Source organism: Dipodomys ordii, unplaced genomic scaffold (assembly GCF_000151885.1).
Source record: "Dipodomys ordii isolate 6190 unplaced genomic scaffold, Dord_2.0 Scaffold243, whole genome shotgun sequence".
In the NCBI taxonomy this organism is placed as follows: Eukaryota; Metazoa; Chordata; class Mammalia; order Rodentia; family Heteromyidae; genus Dipodomys; species Dipodomys ordii.
In genome coordinates, this window is record NW_012267459.1 from 712,875 (window position 1) to 733,873 (window position 20,999).

The 20,999-nt window shown below is 39.0% G+C and overlaps 1 protein-coding gene across 1 annotated transcript in view; it reads right to left on the reverse strand.

The window, feature by feature from the left end:
- Positions 1–20,999, reverse strand: part of LOC106000805 (phospholipid-transporting ATPase IB-like) — a 114,237-nt gene that overhangs the window by 84,721 nt on the left and 8,517 nt on the right. The window contains 9 exon segments of the mRNA XM_013036042.1: positions 396–523; positions 1,907–2,072; positions 2,679–2,790; positions 4,467–4,594; positions 9,416–9,485; positions 12,973–13,046; positions 16,576–16,616; positions 17,965–18,010; positions 19,959–20,057. Coding sequence (XP_012891496.1) covers positions 396–523; positions 1,907–2,072; positions 2,679–2,790; positions 4,467–4,594; positions 9,416–9,485; positions 12,973–13,046; positions 16,576–16,616; positions 17,965–18,010; positions 19,959–20,057 — 864 coding nt within the window.

A 20,999-nucleotide genomic window follows, 5' to 3' on the forward strand; every position in this document is an offset into this window, starting at 1 on the left:
GGGGAGGGATTAGTTGTTCATTGGAGGTAAGAATACCATTGACTTTCCTGCTGTACTGGCTTAGCATGGTGAGCCTCAGATCTCAGCCTCTTGAGTAGCTAGGATTACAGGCATGAGCCACCAGTGGCAAGCTATACTTGCTATTATGAATCTACTATATCTGAAATCTGAAATATCTGAAAAATATACATGAAATGATGATATCCTAAAGATGAACTTAAAGTGGCCCAGAAGTACCACTGAGCCACGGAAACACCACTAGTGGTTGTTTCCTGTTGAAGCATACCCAGGCCATCACCAACACCAGCCCCAACTTAGTGACATTAGTCTTTACAAATCAAATAGAAGCTTGAGAGAATTTTTGAGGGGGTTGAGTTTTTTATTTTCATACTCACCCAGTTTATAAACTGAGCCTGAGTAAATTTCACAATCTCCAGAGTTACGAGTAGACTGATGGGAATGAGATTGTGGTACAAAATGATGAACACCAAGCTATCCAAGGCAAAGATGTGAGGGCTGTAACCTGCAGAAGAAAATCATAAGAACTTGGTTACAGCATTATCTGTCTTGTTTACATGATCATATTGTTCAAATTGTGGGAAATCATTATTCAAAGTGCACAGAAATACAAAAATGGGTTGGTTGCTTTTGGTGTATGTGCCAGTACTGGGACTTGATCTCAGGGCTTCATAGTTGCTTGACTTTTTTACTCATGGCCACTGTTCTACCACTTGAGCCACACCCCTGCCTCTGGGTTTTTGCTGTGGAATTGGCGAAAAGAGTCTCATGGATTTGTCCCAGCGGGCTTCAACCTATGATCTTCAGATGCCAGCAACACCTCTTGAGTAGCTGGCATTACAGGCATGAGCCACCAGCACCTAGGCAAAAAACAAACCAACAAAACCAAACCAAAAAACCTGCTTTTTTCTTATTAAACACCAGTCACATAATGAGACAAATTAGCACTGAGATTCAAGAATGTAGCCTGCTGCCTGAGAAAATAAAGAAAGAAAATATGATATATATGTATTTATACACCCATGTATATATATACATATATACCCATATATGTATACTTTTCCATTGTAAAAAATAAATTTACAATAGCTTACTCATCTGTCAGAAAGAATAATATGTCATATGTAGGGAATTGGATGGAACTGGAAATGCTGAATGTTGAATGTTGAATATAGTCAGGCTCAAAGAGATAAAGGATGCATGGAAAGTTAGATCTAAATTAGAAATGTACATATGAAAACACAAGCTCATATGCATATATACACAAATTAATTGACCAACGTTTGGCCCACACATGGGAAGAATCCCATGGTGTAACTCCTATGAACAACAAACTTACAATTTAACAAAATAATTACCAAAAAGCATGTTTCATTTGGGGAGGTAGGCCAAGTGGAGAGGAGTAGACAAATGGGAAAGGGAAAGAAAAGTAGGTGAAATTAGTCATTATATTCAATGTACATATGTGAAAATCTGAACCAGGTAACTTGACAAGATGGATAGGGTTAGGAGAGAATAATAGGGTTAGTGAGAATGCTAGAAGGCGTGACACTGATCAAGATGCATTGTACTCATAAACTGATCTGTTGAGCTGAAATCCCTCTGTAAAACTACGTAAAGAAAACAATAATAAAAATGGACCTGTGAAAATAAGTGCTCTTCTTTTTAAACAAAAGATGCAAACAAGTCTCTTTACAAGTCACTTAATATTTTTATTGTTAAGTTGTTGCACAAAGAAGTTTTAGTTCCTTAAGTCAGGTTATGAGTACAACACATCTTGATCAATATCACCCCTTCCATTATTCTCCCCCATTTTTCCTCCTATAAGTCATTACAAAGCATAGTAACCTCCAGCAAAGGCAGCTTCTGCCCACCCTTTGATATTTACCCTTCCTCCTCATGTACCACATATCCATGCTGTACATTTGATTCCAGTACATTGCTCCGGCACAGCTCACCATGGACATGACCAACAGAAACAGGAACAAAGCCAGGATCTGGAGGTTGGTCACTTTCTCAACCTGTGATTTCTTCAGAGGTGATTTGACAGCATTCTGTACAATAGCAAATGTACATACATGCATGCACACTTTGATACACAAATCCGGCAAAACATAAGTCCATGTATACAGAGTCACACAAACCCATCAAAACAAAACACAAAAATGATCAAAAGGAACTGTGGTATACAAACAAGATAACTGTGCTATATGTAATACATAACCAATAAGAAATAATTTCAAAATTCAGATGAAATAGTTAAAACTGGAGATGAAATAGGAACCTCCTTTCAAATTTCAAATTATGAACAGAAATCATTAGACTTCTGAATTTAAAAGATAAACACTAGAGTCTGGCACTAATGGCTGATGCCTCGCTACTTAAAAGGCTAAGATCTGAGGATCATAGTTGGAAAGCTGCCTGGGAATCAAAAGGTCTGTTACGCTCTTATCCCCAATTAATCACCCCAAAAAAGTCAGGGCATGGCTGGGGTAGTACAGCACCAGCCTTGAGGGAAAAAAAAAATCAAGACTCACGCAAGAGCTTGAGTCCCTTAATTCAAGCCCTAGTACTGACACACACACACACACACACACACACACACACACACACAGAGCACATAGCATACACACAAAAGATACTAAACCCAGATCATTTACCTGCATTAACTTGGTTTCAGATCCAGTGTAAATGATGACACCAATGATCCATTGAGTATTTCTCAGCTGGGTTCCTCTTAGCAAGACTTGGTCAGGCCCAATTGGAACAGGGCTAAATTAAAATTTTTTAAAAGATATGTTGAGCCATGTGCTGGTGGCTCACACCTGTAATCTTAGCTACTTGGGAGACTGAAATATGAGGATCGAGGTTCAAAGTCAGCCCAGGCAGGAAAATCCGTAAGACTCTTATCTCCAATTAACAATCTAAAAACCAGAAGTGGAGCTGTGGCCTAAAGTGGTAAACACTAGAGATGAGCAGAAAAGCTCGGATGCAGTACATAGGACCTGAGTTCAAGCCCTACAACCAAAAAAGAAGGCAAGTTGTTACAGTTTAACAAAATGACTACCAGAAAACTGGTACATGTGTTCTGGAAGAGGGAAGTCCATGAGTGCAGAGAGGAAAGTGGGCAAATGTAATCATAATATTCAGTGTACATATGTGACAATGGACCAGGTAAGTGGAGAGGATGAATGAGGCTGGGAAAGAAGAGGTGAGGAAGAAGGATTAAAGACGTGACACTGATCAAGATGTGTGTACTTACAGACCGACTGTGGAGTTGAAACCCATCTGGAAAACTACTTAATAAAAAAAATAGTAATAAAGGTCAGGTGCTGGTGGCTCATGCATATAATCCTAGGCAACTCAATAGGCTGAGATCTGAGGATTGTGGCTCAAAGCCAGCCCAAGAGGGAAAGTCTTCACGAGATTCTTATTAACATACAGAAAACCAGAAGTGGCTCTGTGGTTTAAAGTGATAGGATAGTCGCCTTAAATGAAAAAGTTTAGGGACAGTGCCCAGGCCCTGAGTTCAAGTCCCACTAACAACAACAACAACAACAATAATAGTAATAATAATAAGCTGGGCACCTGTGACTCATACCTGTAATCTCAGCTACTCAGCAGGATAAGGACTGAGGATTGCAGTTGGAAGCCAGCCCAGGCAGAAAATTCCAAGAGACTGTTATTTCCAATTAACCAGCAAAACTGGAAGTGGAGGTGTATAGGTCAAATGGTAGAGCACAGACTTCAACAAAAAGGCTAACCAAGAGGGAGAGGCCCTGAGTTCAAGCCCCAATATCAAAAAAATGCATACACGCACGCGCATGCGCGTGTACACACACACACACACACACACACACACACACTGATTTCTTAGCTTGTGATGCAATGAGGTTGCTCTGCTAAGAATTCCCATTCCCATAATGATATGCTGCCCTGACCTAAAGTAATGGGGATCATGCAACCTTGAACTGGACTCTCCAGAACCATTAGCCACAATGACCTTTTCCTCCTTAATAGTTAATTGCCTCAGGTATTATATTTTCCTCCCATATTTAAGAATTTTGTTGTTGTTGTTGTTGGTCGTGGGGCTTGAACTCAGTGCCTGGGCACTGTCCCTGACCTTATTTGCTCAAGGCCAGTGATCTACCATTTGGAGCCACAGCTCCACTTCCAGTTTTTGAGTGGTTAATTGGAGATAAAGTGTCTTACAGGGACTTTTTTCCCTGAGCTGGCTTCAAACAAAGATCCTTAGATCACAGCTTCCTGAGTAGCTAGGATTCAAGCATAAGCCACTGGCTCCTGATTTTTTTTTTAAAGAACAATTATATAGGTGCATCAGGATATTTCAATGGCAAGTAAAATATTAACAAGTGATTCATTCACAGGGCAAAGATTTCCATGTATTATGCTCCATAAGAGAGAAAAAGTTAAGGAAAAGATCATACCTTCTATCATTTAAACGCAAGTTTCCAACAAAGCTACTGAAATGGCGGTTAGGTCCTTCACATTCAATTTTTCCATGTAGATTTAATAATTGGTTTTCTGTTTGCATTGCAGCTGTTTCTGGCAAAGCCTATGAAATAAATGCCAAAAGAGAGGAAAAGAAAATACAATTGTAAGGTACTATGGCAAAGTTCCATATCTCTAGGCATTAACAAAAGATGATATTAAGAGTTAGTAATTAAAATATTAGTACTTAGTATTATAGCTACTAGATACTAACATAATATACATTACATTTTAACATAAACTGTGCTATGAGATGCCAAATAATCATTTTGCCAATGTCTTTATGTGCCTGTAACTAGATCTTGAACTCAGGGCCAGGTACTAGCCTTTAGTCTTTTTGTTTTTAAGATTGAGGCTCTATCACTTGAGTTACAGCTTCACTTCCAGTTTTCTGTTGATTAACTGGAGATAAGAGGTGAAAATATTTTCATCTTGTCTACTAAAAAGATTATTTTTAGCCAAGCACCGGTGGCTCACATATAATCCTAGCTTCTCAAGTAGCTGAGATCTGATGATTGCAGTTAAAAGCCAGCCCAGGCAGGAAAAGCTGTGAGCCTTTTTTTCTCCAATTAAACACCACAAAAATCAGAAATGAAGTGGTAGTTCAATTGGTAGAGCTCTAGCCCTGAGCCAAAGAAGCTCAGAGACATTGCCTAGGCCCTGAGTTAAAGTCCCAGGATGGCACAAAAGAAAAATCGTTTTCGAAAGTGTAACCACAATAATCATTGTTTGAAATGGTTATGCACATAGGGGCTGACATTAAACCTTGGGTTCCTTTTGGAATAGCAAGGTTCTAGAGCACTGCTTCCAAACTTTGATACATTAAGTTCCTTTTAGAATTCCAGTGGAAATACAAATTGTTGTGATCCATTTCCCAGAGTTTGTTTAGGATTCACTGGATCTGCATTCCTAAAAGTTGCTATAGGACAATGATGATAATGATGATGTTAAGGTCCAGAGATCCAACTCTGAAAATCAATGGTCCTGAGAGTACTTCACCATAATTAGTAGGCTTAACTTTCCAGAGGAAAGATGCAAAGCACTTTCAAGACAACAAGAAGCATATTCTTATCAGTGTTTTTGAGTAGAAATACAAGATGCAGGAAATATTAAAGTATTGGAAAGAAAAGACCTTTATCTGTAGAATATTACATCTTTGCAAATGTCAAACAGATGTAAAATTTTAATCCAAATATGTTCAAATATATATATATATAAGATCTCAGAAATTTTGATACTTCTAAATCCATAAAGAAATGAATTTCCATTCATCAGAAGATATCTTAAAGCCCAAAACACAAAAACGAGGAAACAAAACAAAACAGAGTAGCTTGGAATCCTAGTTATACAGGAGAGTGAAACCAGAAGATCACAGTTCAAAGCCAATCTAGGCAGAAAAATCCATGAGACTCTTATCTCCAGTTAACCAGCAAAAAACCAGATAAGTTTAATTGGTAAGGCAGTTCTGAGACAGTTCTCAGGCCCTGAATTCAAGTCCTATTACCAGCACCAAAAGAAAGAAAGAAAAGAGCCAGGTGCTGGTAACTCATGCCTCTGATCTTAGCTACTCAGAAGGCTAAAATCTTAGGATTGTGGTTAAAAGCCAGCCCGAACAAGAAAGTTTGTGAGACTCTTATGCCCAATAAACTACTCAGAAAAAGCTGGAAGTGGCATTGTGGCTCAAATGGTAGAACATTAGCTTTGAGCACTGGGAGGTTCAGAGACAGAGCCTAGTCCCTGAGTTCAAGCCCCAAGACCCAGGTATGGCAAAAAAAAAAGAGTAAATTACCAAATAGGAGAAGGTATATGCAGCATATATAACTGACAAAGATATTAAAAATACAGGGTAATTCTAGAAGTCAATGAGAAAAATACAAACATTCTAATAGAAAACAATGAAGAAACTTTCTTCACAAACATTTCCCAGAAGAAAATGTATTGCCAGAAAACTCAAAAAAAATTCTCATGAAAGCTAATTTTAAAAATTATCTGAATAGGCCTATCTTTTTGCATGTTTGGGAAGTTCTCTGCTAGGATCCTGTTAAGCAAATTTCCTAGACCATTAACTTCTGTCTCTAGGTGCTCCTCTACACCCATTATCCTCAGATTAGGCCTTCTGATGGAGTCTTCCCAGTGTTGAATAGATCTATCATATTTCTTGGAGTTGTCTTGGATGGTTGTATGTTCTTTCTCTATAATATCTAGACTGTCTTCAATCTCCGAGATTCGATCTTCTGCATGGTCTAACCTACTATCAAGACTTTCTACTTTGTTTTTTATTTCTTTTCCTTCTAGTTGGTTGGCTTTGATGGCTTCAAATTCTTTGTTGGAGCTTTGTTTTAGATCTTGTATGAACTTCTTTACTTCCTTAATTTGGTGTTCAGTGTTTATTCTCAAATCACTTAGTTGATTGGTTATGGTTTCTTTGGACTCCCATTCTTTCTGTTGGGTTCCATTGAGCATTCCCTTTGTGGTCTCCCTGACTTCTTTTAGCTCTCGGTTTATGGATTTCATGAATGCCTTTAGTGATCTTTGTGTGTTCTCATCCTGCTCTCTCAATTCCTGTATTACTCTTTGATTAGCTTCAAAGAAATGCAAATCAAAACAACATTGAGATACCACCTCACCCCAGTTTGAATGGCAAGAATCAAGAACTCTAATAACAACAGATGCTGGAGGGGATTTGGACAGAAGGGAACCTTACTGCATTGTTGGTGCGAGTGTAAACTTGTTCAACCACTTTGGAAAGCAGTATGGAGGTTCCTCAAAAGACTTCACATAGAGCTCCCCTATGACCCAGCAATCCCACTTTGGGCATTTACCCAATGTTCACAAACAAGACCACACTAAAGCTACCAGCACAACTATGTTTATTGCAGCCTTATTTACCATAGCGAAGATATGGAACTAACCGAGATGTCCCTCAGTAGATGAATGGATCAAGAAAATGTGGTATATATACACAATGGAATTCTATGCCTCCATCAGAAAGAATGACATTGTCCCATTTGTTAGGAAATGGAAAGACTTGGAAAAAATTATATTAAGTGAAGTAAGCCAGGCCCAAGGAAACATAGGTCCCATAGGTTCCCTTATTTGCAATAACTAGTATATGTCTGAGTCAAGCAGAAATAGTCAGATAAGTTGAGGTTAGGGAAATAAACCCTAAGATATATATTCAAATGTTTTTTCTTTCATGTGATTGTTTCTAACACATTTATAAGATGATTTCTTTGTTGTTTTGTATGTCCCTCCCCCACGGTATAACCCCTGCTTTCACTGTATTTGATGTTGTTATAATTTGTGGAGGGGAAGGGAAAAAATAAATCGTTTAAATAGGGATACAGGTGGACCCACTGCAACAATGAGATGTACCAGTTATGTTGAAAACGAACTTTACAACTTTGGTGCGGGGGTAGGGTGGGGGGCTGGGGGAGGGGAAAGCATATAGAGTTGGGGGATGTGGGGGAGGCTGGGAAGGGATGTGAAGGGTAAACCAAAGGAGGAGGCTGCAATGCTTGGTAAGAAATGTACGCATTATCCTGCCCATGTAATTGTAACCCCTCTGTATGGTATTTTCACAATAAAAAAATAAAAATAAAACAAAAAAAGTAATGACCTTAGCCCATTGGTAGATGGTGAAGAAAAGAGCAGAAAGTTGACAAGCATTGTAGAAAAAATTACCAAACTTCAAATATAAAGAAACTTCCCAAATATGATCAAAGATATCTACCAAAATCTGAAAGCAAATATTATGCTTGACTTAAACAATGAGAAAAACATGTCAAGAAGTAACTGCTTCTAAATATTTGTTTTCAATTGCTCTCAAGTTTCTACACAGTACCATGAAATGGAAATAAAGAAATGAGATACTACTCTTAGAAAAGTGTCAGAAAAGACCTATATTTAAGAACAAGCAGGAACAGTAAATTGGGCACTAAATAGGCATAAAGATTTAAAACCTCAAATCTTTTTCTAACATGTTTTTCCACTTTGAGGCTCTGTAATAAATACTTCAAGCTGTTTTTTCTTTTTAAATCTTTTGCTGGGCACTAGTAGCTCATGTCTGTAATGCCAGCTATTAGGAAACTAAGCTCTGAGTATCCTGGTTCAAAGACAGCCCAGGCAGGAAAGTTTGTAAGACTCTTATTTCCAAAAAGAAAAAAAGCCAGAAGTAGAGCTCTTGCAAGTGTGAGCCCTGAGCAAAATAAAAGCTCAAGGACAGTGCCCTTGCCCTGAGTTCAAGGCCCCATGATGGTACACACACACACAAAAATATTTTTGAGACTTTTTTTTGGGGGGTCCAGTTGTGGGGCCTGAACTCTGGGCCTGGGCGCTGTCCCTCAGCTCTTCAGCTCAAGGCTAGCACTCTACCACTTGAGCCACAGCACCTCACTTCCGGCTTTTTCTTTTTGCTTATGTGGTGCTGAGGAATCGAACCCAGGGCCTTGAGCATGCAAGGCAAGCGCTCTACCACTGAGCCACCTTCCCAGCCCCCATCTCTGCATTCTTAATCATAACTTTCTCTAAAATTCAAGTGGTAAATTTAAAAGGAGTGGTATATAAAGCCACCCAGTACTCCTTAGACACTCTTCTCAGTCTTCTTAAAACATTTAGCCATTACTGTGGCTTTATCACCAAAGCATTACTAGAAAGAGATTCAAAACAATCTTTACCATCTAAGTTCTATGGCATATATTTTTTTCTAGTAATTAAAAGGATTAACCTAGTTCTTCCCAGTAGTAGTAGTAGTAGTAGTAGTAGTGGTAATACAGTATCATTTGATGTAGATAAATTACATCCATTGTGGAAAATCAACCAGTACCTGATAAAACCTGACACAGCGGTTCAGGTATGAAATTAGGATGGGAAAAGGTGTCTTTACCTGCCGTATTTTTAGATTTGTCTCTCCATCCAGATTTGCTGTTGCAATATAACACATCGAATGAGGTTCACTGACAAAAATAGAGCAAATAATATTAATAACTCTTCATCAAATTATTTGTGTGTATGTGTGCATGTATGCATCCTAATATCTGTATTGGGGCTCGAACTCACACTCTTCCTTAGTTTTTCTGTTTGTGGCTGGCATTCTACTGCCTAAGAAACATCTGCACTTCTAACTTATTGCTAGTTAATTAGATATAAGCATCTCTCAGACTTGTCTGTCCAGGCTGGCTTTGCACCAAGTTCCTCAGATCTCAGCCTCCTGAGTAGCTAGCATTATAGATGTGAGACACCAGTGCCTAGCTCAAATTATTTTCTGAGTAATGCAAAGCATGACATGTAACCTATATCAATAACGATTCCTCAGATTTGAAAGAACTGAAAAGTACTACTTTTGCAGAATGTATTAGCAATATGAGGCCATCAGCCTAGAATTCCTCTTGTAGAATGGCTTGGTATGAAAAGTCCCACTTTACAGTCCTGATCAGCTTTAAGCTCAGACAGAAAAGCTGCGAAGGACAAAATGTTCCACAGTTCTGTTACCTTCGAAAGTGGGTCCATTGTAATAGCAAAGACCCAGGTTCTAGGACTTGAAGATATATTTATATCTTCCCATGAAAGTGTATACAGTCTAGGAACTCCAAAATAAAAGCTACATTTAAGATTTCTCTTTTCCCATCTAACCCAAACATTTAGGAAAGCAAGGCACTGAAATAGCAACATTTGCCTTGTCAGATTTCATTCCATGCCACATGCTGAATACAAACTATTGACTGAAGAGTTCATTTGTTCATTAGCTGAACTATCATGTTTAAGAGAATATCATTTCTTATAATTTACTAACCCAATCCTTATCTGTGATTTTTCTCGCTGTGGTTTCAGTAACTCATAATTCACCACAGTTCAATGTACATTAATTGGAAAATTCCAGAAATAAGTAATTCACAAGTTTTCAATTATGTTCCATTACATGATGAAATCAACACATCATCCTGCTGGTGTGAGTTATCCCTTTGTTCAGGATGCACAGGCTGTAAATGCTACTTAATCTTTAGTCATTTAGCAGTTGTCTAGTTTTGTTTTGTTTTTGTCAGTCATGGGGCTTGAACTCTGGGCCTGGGCACTGTCACTCAGCTCTTCAGCTCAAGGCTAGCACTCTATCACTTGAGTCACAGTGCCACTAAGTTGTCTAGGTTATAAGATCAAGTGTCACAGTATTGGGATATCTGTATTCAAGTAACCCTCACGTAGAAGCCTAACACTATATCATAATGCCCGTCAGTTATCTCACTTTATTACATATTATATAATGAGGGCATTACATAATAGCATTTAAGCACAGAAGAAGGGTGAATAAGACATTTTGAGTGAGAAACCACATTCACATAACTTGTATATGCTGTTACAAATGTTATTAGTTTAATTGTAATTTTATCATTAGTTATAGTTGTTAAATGCCTAATATGCCTAATTCATCACACACACACACACACACACACACACACACACACTCAGAGAAAAATTCAGTATTGGTCCCAGATTGCCCTCTATGACTTCAGTTAACTCTGGGCTCTCTGTTTTTCTTTTCTTTCTTTTTTTGAGTGTGTATATGGTTCTGGAGTTTCAACTCAGAACCTTGTACTTGCACTCTACCACTGTAGCCACACCCTCATTGCTTTTGGTTTGGTTTTTCAAATAAGGTCCAGGCTATCACAGACCCTGATTATACTTCTTGTGTCATGGGAATATGACAAGTGCATACCACTACACCTAGATTTTATTGGCTCACATAGGTTCTTGCTAATTTTTTTCTGGCCTGGCTTCAAACAGTGGTCCTCCCAATCTCTGCCTCCTGAGCAGCTAAGATTACAGACATAAATCATTGTGTCCAGGATGTTTTCTTACTTGTAAGCCAGCGCAAATAACATTTAGAGAAGTGCACACATGTCTTAAAAAATAAGAACAGGGAGAATCACTTAAAATATAATCCTATAAAACTATAAGGAAATTAAAGCCCACGAATAAATAATTTTTGTCTTCACTTTACCTTCCCCTGAATCTCTCCCCCCACTAAAGATTAGTTCTCATACAATGAGCACCTTTAAAGGAAATAAAATCACATGTTAAAATGACATACAGGTTATAGAAATAAAGCCAGCCTCCTAGATCACACAACACTCTGAGACAAATCCAAGAGAGAAATAGACAGCAATGACAGTTAAATTCTTTTGTCCACTGGGCTCATTGATAGCATAAAACAAAGCGTATTTGTCAGAGATAAGAGCCTGTATATTATTTTTTCCAGAAGCTTAGAAAATATCTCCAGAATGAATCGATCTCTTTCCTAGAGAATTCCATGCTCTACGACAATGTATATTTAGGAAGATGGAAACATTTTTGGATCTCTTGAAATGGCTGAGACTTGACCTGGGGACTCAGCTTATCAACATATCAAATGCTGCTGTGTTATCAGTATGGTTACCCACCAACACTCTATTCTGCCTGGTGTTCTTACCATAGAAGGGGGAAAAGGGAAGATTCCTTGAAGAATACAACACAGGAGGAAAATGGGTGATAAAATAGGACTTAATGGAAAAACATATCATCAATAGGGAGTCTTGTATAAAGTTCTCTCTCAGAAGCTAGGTACTGGTGGCTTATACTTTTTGTCCTAGCTACTCAGGAGGCTGAAATCTTAGGGCCATGGTTCAAAGGCAGCAGGAGCAGGAAAGTCTATGAGACTCTTATATCCAATTAACTACCAAAAAGCTAAAGTGGACCTGTGAATCAAGTAGTACAGTGCTAGCTTTGAGTTGAAAAAGCCAAATGAGAGCACAAAGCACTGAGTTCCAGCTCCAGTACTGGCACACAAAAAAGTTCTGTATCAGGAAGGTGTTAAGGCAATATAGTTTTACATAAAGAATAGAGGTTGTGTTTTTAAATTTAGTCTTAACACAGCTCACTTAGTGCGACAGAGCAAATTGTTTAATTTTTGAGCTTGTCGCTATGCTTTCAGAATGGAAATACCTCCAAATTGCCATAAGTCTATTTAGTTTGGTTCAATGTCTGTATAAATTACACAAGGATGGAATTACTCTGAGAATCAGAATAGAAGAAAATATGTTTGGGGAAATTACAGTAAGGGTAGTAAAAGTATGAATCATAGGTCATCAAAATTTGCCCCACAGGCTACGTGTGGCCCCCAATTGCTTTCATTAAGTTTTATGGAATACAGCCATATCCATTTATTTGAGTAGTGCCTATGGCTGCTTTCTATGTTACAAAGATAGACTTGAATAGTTCCAAGATGCTGTCTGGCTCACAAAGTTGATCCATTTGTTATCTACCTACTTCCAGAGGGGGGAAAAGTGGAGTCTCTGATCTCCATTAAGATCAAAAGAATGAGCTAGGGGGAAATGTATCTTCTGCCCCTGGTTTTCTTAAAATTTCCAATTCAGAATAGCAGTTCCTTAAATGTCTATGAAAAGAACTAACCTGGAGGAAACCAGGACCATATCTGCGGGAAGGAACTCGCCACTGCAAGTCTTCACAATGTCACCCACGTGGACCTTTTAAACCAGGAAAGAGAAGAGCAAAATGTGAATAATAAAAGCACAAAGGGAAGCAAAACATGCCAAATGTTCCCAAGAAAAGTACATAAAGGTGAGTATAGTACGGAGTTCCTTTAGTCATTCTAATAAATTTCAGCTGTATTTGAACAATTTTATTCCTTGATGAATCCATTCCTTGAAAACAGGGGGGAGGGGTTCTTGGGTGGTTGATATTTTGAGGGGGGGCAATGGTTTTGTTTTGGTTTAGAGGTACTGGGGTCTGAACTCAAGGCCTTGTTTTCAGCAGGCAGTGTATCATTTGAGCCATGTCCCTAGCCCTTGTGTGCTTTAGACATTTTGGGATAGGGTCTTGCATTCATGTCTTGGCTACCTGGACCTTTATTTCCCTTCCTGAGTAGCTAGGATAACAGGCAAACCACCATGCCCAGCTATTGCCTGAGACAGGGTTTCCCTAACTTTTTGCTTTGAATTGTCATCCTCCCCCTCCTGTATAACGGAGATGGTTGTTTTAGAGCCAGGCATGGTGACTCTTAAACAGTTGTTCTAAATCAGGGGTGAATTTGTTTTCCCAATTCACACCTATGGTAATGGGGAAGCTAAAGGTACTGGCATCTAGTGGGTAGATGCCAAAAAATGGAATCCAGTGAAATAAAACACAATGCACAAGAAAGTCCCACAACAAAGAATGATGTGGCCCCAAATCACAGTAGTACAATAATAGCGTGGGTTACAATTAGAATTTGAGGCTGGGAGGTGTGTGCCTCATTGATAGAATGCTTGGCTAGCCTGCACAAGGCCCAGAGAACCAATGCTGATGCACAAAGTTACACACCTGTGGACCTGACACAGATCTGCCAAAAGCCAGTGCCACCAAGTCTTACAAACGACCTTTTTTTTCTTTTGTCCATGGCATTCCCAAATCAACCTACCTGTCCTTGGTGATGTTTCTTGCCTTAGCATTCTATTGGATTGTACTGTGCAGGTGGTATAGAAAGAAGACAGAGCCAGGCGCTGATGGCTCACGCCTGTAATCCTACCTACTGAGGAGGTTGAGATCTGAGGCTTGTGGTTCAAAGCCAGCCCGAGCAGGAAAGTCCATGTGACTCTTATTTCCAATTAACCACCAGAAAACAGAAAGTAGTGCTCTGACTCAAGTGGTAGAGTACTCATCTTGAGCGGAAGAGCTCAAGGACAACACCCAGGCCCAGAGTTCAAGCCCCACAACCGACAAAAGAAAAAAGAAAAAAAGAAAATAAAAAAGGTGTCAGAACAAGAATTCTTGTTTTGTATCTGTAGCTGCTTGACTTCTTCCACCAGAGCAAAGGATTAGGATAAATTATAACTGAGTTCTCAAGCCACTGTCTTAGTTCATTTTCTGCTGCTATAAGAAGATACCCAAGCCTGTAATCCTAGCTACTCAAGAGCTGAGATCTGAAGATCAAGGTTCGAAGCCAGCCTGGGCAGGAAAGCCCATGAGACTCTTATTAACTACCTACAATTAGCTACCAGAAAACCAGAAGTACAGCTGTGGCTCAAGTGGTAGAGTTCTAGTCTTAAGCAAAAACGCTCAGAGACAGTGCCTAGGCCCTGCGTTTAAGAGGTTTGTTCTGGAGGTTTGAGAACATGGCACCAGCATCTCCTGAGCTCTGGTGAGGGTCCTCTGGGTGGTCTCAGAAGATGGAAGATGATACAAATATGTGTTGAAGAGACCATCTGGTGAGATCAGAAGCTGGAGAACTTCAAGCTGACTCCTTTGTAACAATTTTCACAGGGTCTTATAGGAACATCATTAATCCCTGATAAGTACTATATTAATGACTGAACTATTTTCTACTAGGTCCCATATTCCACCTCAGTACTCTGGTAACCAATCTTTTGGCACATAAACCTTATCAATCATCTCCTGAGTGAGAATCACCACTACAGACTCACTTCTTCCCTCCTCCCCTGGTTTCCCATTCACAGAAATCAGACTACCACTCACTGATCTAGCTCCCCTGGATTCCGATGCTCAAAATGAAGAGTTATCTCTCAATAGTTTACTTGTTTGAGTTCCAAAAAGAGGAGCAAAACACAGGCACTGGGGGCTCATGCCTTTTATACTAGCTACTCAACAACTTCGAGGCTTAAGGTTCAAACCTACCATGAGCAAACAAACAAACAAACAAACAACAACAACTCTATAAGACTCTTATCTTCAGTTAACCAGCAAAAATCCAGAAGTAGTGGTATGGCTCAAATGGTAGAATGCCAGTCTTGAGTTAAAAGCTAAGTGAGAACATGAGATCCTGAGTTCAAGCCTCAATACCAGCCCAAATCAATGACTTAATTAATCAATTAATTAAAAAATTAAAAAGAGGAGCAAAATAGAGCCACTTCGCTCACCCACTTGATATGAGGGAAAGCAATATTGATGATATTGAGAAATAAAATTAAAAAAAATCATCCTGAGTGGGCTATCGAAAGACCTTCACATGGGTCATCAATTAATTATTGATGAGGACAAAGTCAGAACCTAGACCCTCAAAACATTCAGCTCGGTTTTATTCTACTAGGATGTGAATGTTTGTCTTTTTGCTATTCTCCACAAATATACTATGCTGAAATTTAACTTCCAAAGTACTAGCAGGAGGAAGTGGGGCCTTTAGGAAGTGGTGAGTAGACCAGGATGGTAGATCTCTCACAAATGGAATTAGTGTCCTTATAAAGTAGCTACCTTGCTGCTTTCGCCATGTGGGGACATGGCTGTAAGTCATCACCTGTGGGGAACCAGGTCCTCCCCAGATATTACCAGTACCTTGATCTTGGACTTTCCAACCTCTAGAATTATGAGAAATAAATTTCTGTGGTCTATAACTCACCCAGTCTAAGGGAATCCAATACAGCAGCCTAAAAGAACTAAGATATTTTCCAAAGGGAAATAATGGTAACAAAATTCCCTGAGATATTACCATGGAAAAGCTGACTTGTGTCCTGAACAACAGTATAGAAAGCATGATCTCTAAATAGTATATGTAGCGATGCAAAGATGGCACCAAGGTAAATTAAAGGAAAAAAAACAACAACATGTAAGGCTGGGTGCTAACAAATCATGCCTCTAATCCTAGCTAGTCAGGAGGCTGAGATTTGAGGATCATGGTTTGAAGCCAGTGGGGGCAGAAAAAGTCCATGAGATTCTTTCTCCAATTAACCACCAAAACAGTCTGAAGTGGAGGTGTAGCTCAAGTGGTAGAACACTAGCCTTGAGCAAAAACAGCTCAAGGCTCTGGGTTGCCCAGGCTCTGGGTTCAAGCCCCAGAACCAGCAAAAAAATATTTATTTTAATGTGACCTCTAACCAGACAGATGAGTTCAAATCCCATTTTCACCAGTTACTAGCTATATAACTTAGAGTGAGATACTCATATTCCCTTTCCTCATCTATAAAATAGAGACAGTATTGTGATTCTTAAAAATGTGTTTCACAGGTAACAATTTGTGGCTTTAAATACCAGGTAGATGATTATTCAGTTAAAATACATTCTTACCTCTTTCCACCTGATTGTGTGCCATGAATTCTGTCTTAAGACTGGAAAATAAATATCTATATGTTAATTGTAATTGCCATATTAAAGTAAAAAATAATTACAAGATACTTTTTCCAAAAACTAAACGTGTTTCTTTTCATTGTTGGTATACAAAAAATGAAATACTTAGGTCTAAATTTAACCAAGTAGGTGAACGACCTCTGTAATGAATACTATATACTTGGGCCACTGTTGGGATCCTCCTGATTGTGCTTCCCTGAGTCCCTGGGTAGGACAGGTATGTGCCAATGTATCCAGCCATTGTACTTTCCCCTATCTGGGATAAGTGGACAGTAATACACCCACCTACTGATTGAGATGGAGTTTCTTGAACCTCTTTATGTTTGGTGTGGCCTGGAACAGTGATGACCCATCTCTGCCTCCCAAGAAACTAAAATTATAGGCTTGAGCCATTGCACTGGCTATATTATTAAATTTCATCAGATTTCAGAGTCAATTCTAGTAACCCTAGAACCAGCTCAGAAGTCTATTTCCTGTTCTCTTCTGTGTTCTCCAGAAAACACCACCATATATAGACATCCATATGTGTTATATATGTATTTACATATGCAGTCAACTCGCCATATTTATGAGTTTCATATTCACCGATTCAGTGAACTAAGGATATTTTATATCTAGTTAGGTCAAATAGTAATACAAATATAAAGATATATGGTAGATAAGATAGATGATAGAGAGAGAGACAAAACACACAGACAGACAAATAGAGGTTGGAGATGGCGTGTCTTGGGCAGTAAAGCACCAGTCAATGAAGAAAAGTGTCAGATACCCAGTCAAGTCTGTCTCAAACCAAAACAAAGATGATAAACAGTAGATAGATAGATAGACAGACAGACAGACAGACAGACAGACAGACAGACAGATAGATAGATAGATAGATAGATAGATAGATAGATGATCTGATATCTATTATAAAGAAGTGGCTCACACAATTACAAAGGGTCTGAAGTCCCAAGATCTGCTGAGTTGTCAAGCTGGAGAGCCTATGATATAATCCCAATCTGATAACCAGGACATTTAAGACCAGGAAGAACCAATATTTCAGTTCTAGTCTAAAAGCTGACATCCTGATTTGAATGCCATTAGGAAGAAAGAATTCTCTCTTAGGGGTGTCAGCCTTTTTTGTTCTATTCTGGATTTTGACTGATAGAATGAAACTCACATGTGCAGAACAATGTATATGATTTACTCTATCTAAAGATAACTCTAATGATCAATTTTACCCTAAAATATTTGCAGAGAAACACCCACAATAATGTCTGACCAAAAACCTAAGCACAATGTAGCCCAGGTTAAGTTGAAACATGAAATAGAAGCCATCATACTTACCTAATGTAGTCTTGGAATTCACTAATTTGTCTGCCTTATGTCGCTTCTATTATGGGGGGAAATTCATTACATCAAAAGCTCACAATGAATAATTCAGTTCATATTAGAAATTATAGTACATTTAAGAAAAAAAGAGAAGAGCCGGGCGCCAATGGCCCACGCCTATAATCTTAGCTACTCAAGGGGCTGAGATCTCAGGATCTTGATTCAAAACCAGCAGGAACAAGAAAATCCATGAGACTCTTATCTCCAATAAACCACCAGAAAACCAGAAGTAGTACTGTGGCTCAAGTGGTAGAGCACTAGCCTTGAGCTGAAGAGCTGAGGGACAGCGCCCTGGCTCAGAGTTCAAGCCCTACAACTGACAAACAAAAGAAAAAGAAAAAAAACAGAAGCAGACAGCCTAATTGTTTTGTTTGTTTGTTTGTTTTGCCAGTCCAGGGGCTTGAACTCAGGGCCTGGACACTGTCCCTGAGCTTCTTTTGTTCAAGGCTAGCACTCTACCACTTGAGCCACAGCGCCACTTGTGGCTTTTTCTGTTTATGTGGTACTGAGGAATCAAACCCAGGGCTTACTTCATGCATGCAAGGCAAACACCCTACCACTAAGCCACATTCCCAGTCCCAACAGTCTAATTGTAAATTGGATGTAATTGATTAAAATTTCCTTGTGCCTTCCTATGACTCCCTAAGCTGAGCTGTAACCCATGGAAAGGAGTATAGCAATGTGGCTAAATGTGAACAGAGACCCTCAGATCTCAACCTCCTAAGTAGCTAGGATGAGGGGCATGAGCTACCAGCACCTGGACTTACTGGTTGGTTGGTTGTTGTTGTTTTTAATGGACCTTGGTGTCATCTCTGCATCACTGCATAGAATATTTAAAGATCATGCTTTCTATACTGTTGCTCAGGACCCTGGAGCCAGCCTTCCATGTTGACATCCCAACTCTCTCCCTCATTGAGGCAGATTGATCTGTGTCCAAAAAGATGAGCAGAAAGTCTCTCTCTCTCTCTCTCTCTCTCTCTCTCACACACACACACACACACACACACACACACACACACACACATACACACATACACCAGCCTAACCTAAGGCTTCTGATAAATTTGGAACAATTCATAACTAGTGTTACCAATGATAAATTAATGAAAAGAGCTAACACTGCATAGATTTTTCTGGGGACATCTTTTCAAAGGATAATAGGAATCATGTAAAGGCAGGAGAGTGACAATAGCTAGCAATTTTGCCAAAGAAGAATTAGGATTATGAGGCATGAGGAGATTGCCATAGGGGCCCCAGCCACAGCAGGTATGGTGATAGCAAGCAGAAAACAATAGTCAATAGCCCTTGGTGCCAGTCAAAAGACCAAAGGATAGATGAAGACAACATACAAAGTGTTTGCACCAGCCTCTAGCCATATAAGACTTTCACCTAGGCTAATTTATGCCTCCAATTATCTACTATTGTCTCCAGTGATACTGCAGTAGTTCTTATCATAGCTAAAGACAGTTCTATGATAGCTGATAGTCTCTCAAAGATATAAATCAAAGTGTAGCTAGGTGCCAGTGGATCAAGACTATAATCTTAGCTACTTAGGAGGCTGGAATATGAGAATCACTGTTCAAAGCTAGTCCATAAGAATCTGATCTACAATTAACCACCAAAAAGTCAGAAATGGAAGAGCAGTTCAAGTGGTAGAGTGCTAGCCCTAAGCAGAAAACCTCAGGAACAGTGGCCAGGCCCTAAGTTCAAGCCCCAGGACTGGTACACACACAAATACACGTACACACACACAGAGATACATAACAAATACTATATGATTTTTAATTTGAAACCTCAAAGTATTTGATCACACTAGCTATAAACTTAAAAGAATTATGTCAGTTCTAACCAACTGCCTAGAAAAGAAAAAAGAAAAAAATAGCAAATGAACCTTGATTAAATAAAGGCAATAGTCTTAAGAGCATTTCATTATAAAACAGGAAACTCACATAATCTTCTATAACTTCTTTGATGCCTGAAATTGTAAGAATAATCACCAAAGGCAAGAGAGTTGTATATTTTCCTGTTGGAGATACATCTGGGATTTGCTGCAAAATAATTAGAATTACTCATAGTGAGATAATAAAATCTTTATTATAGTTTGTTCACATACAGAGTCACGCTACTAGTGGAATGACTAAGGACATGAAGACAAAGGCCACATTAAATAATGATGGGAGATAGCATATAAAAACCACGCCTGAGTGTGACTCTCATGACCATACTTGGCAAAGTTGACAGTGAAACTGCTCACCATGTTTACAAAGAAATTATGTTTATAAGGAAATAGTTCAAACATAAGAATATTTTTAAACTAACATCTTCTAAAAACAGTTACATTCAGTTGGCCACTTTACCTGAACCTCATTTCTTTTGTGCATATGTATGTTTATATGTGTGTGCATAATGCACATATGCCAGTACTAGGACTTGGAGTCAGGATCTGGACACTGTTCCTTAGCTTTTAACTTCAAAGTTAGCACTCTACCACTTGAACCACTGCTCCACTTCTAGTTAACTGGAGATAAGACTCTCATGGATTTATCTACCTGGACTGATTTTGAACCTCGGTCCTCAGATTTCAGCCCTTTGAGTAGCTGGGATTACAGGTGTGAGCCACTGGTGCCCAGCAAACCTCATTTCTTTTTGAGGAAAAGAAAGAAAAAAATAGGAAGCTCAGGAAAGTGATGCTTCCTAGGTACACATTAAACTGTGGATCATGAAACATCAAATGTTCAACATCAATTATGTAAGTTATGAGAAATAAAGATGTAAACAAACTGTGGTGGACCCCTTTCCCTTCCCTTTCCTCCCTTCCTTCTCTCTTTTTTATAGTACTCCAGTTTGAAATCAAGGTCTTGCACTTGCTTAATGAATGTTCAATACTTGATTTACCCTCTTGACCTTTTGCTTTAGTTCTTTTTCAGATAGGCTTTCTGGCTTTTGTTCAGGCTAGCCTCAGAACACAATCCTACTACCTCTGCCTCCAA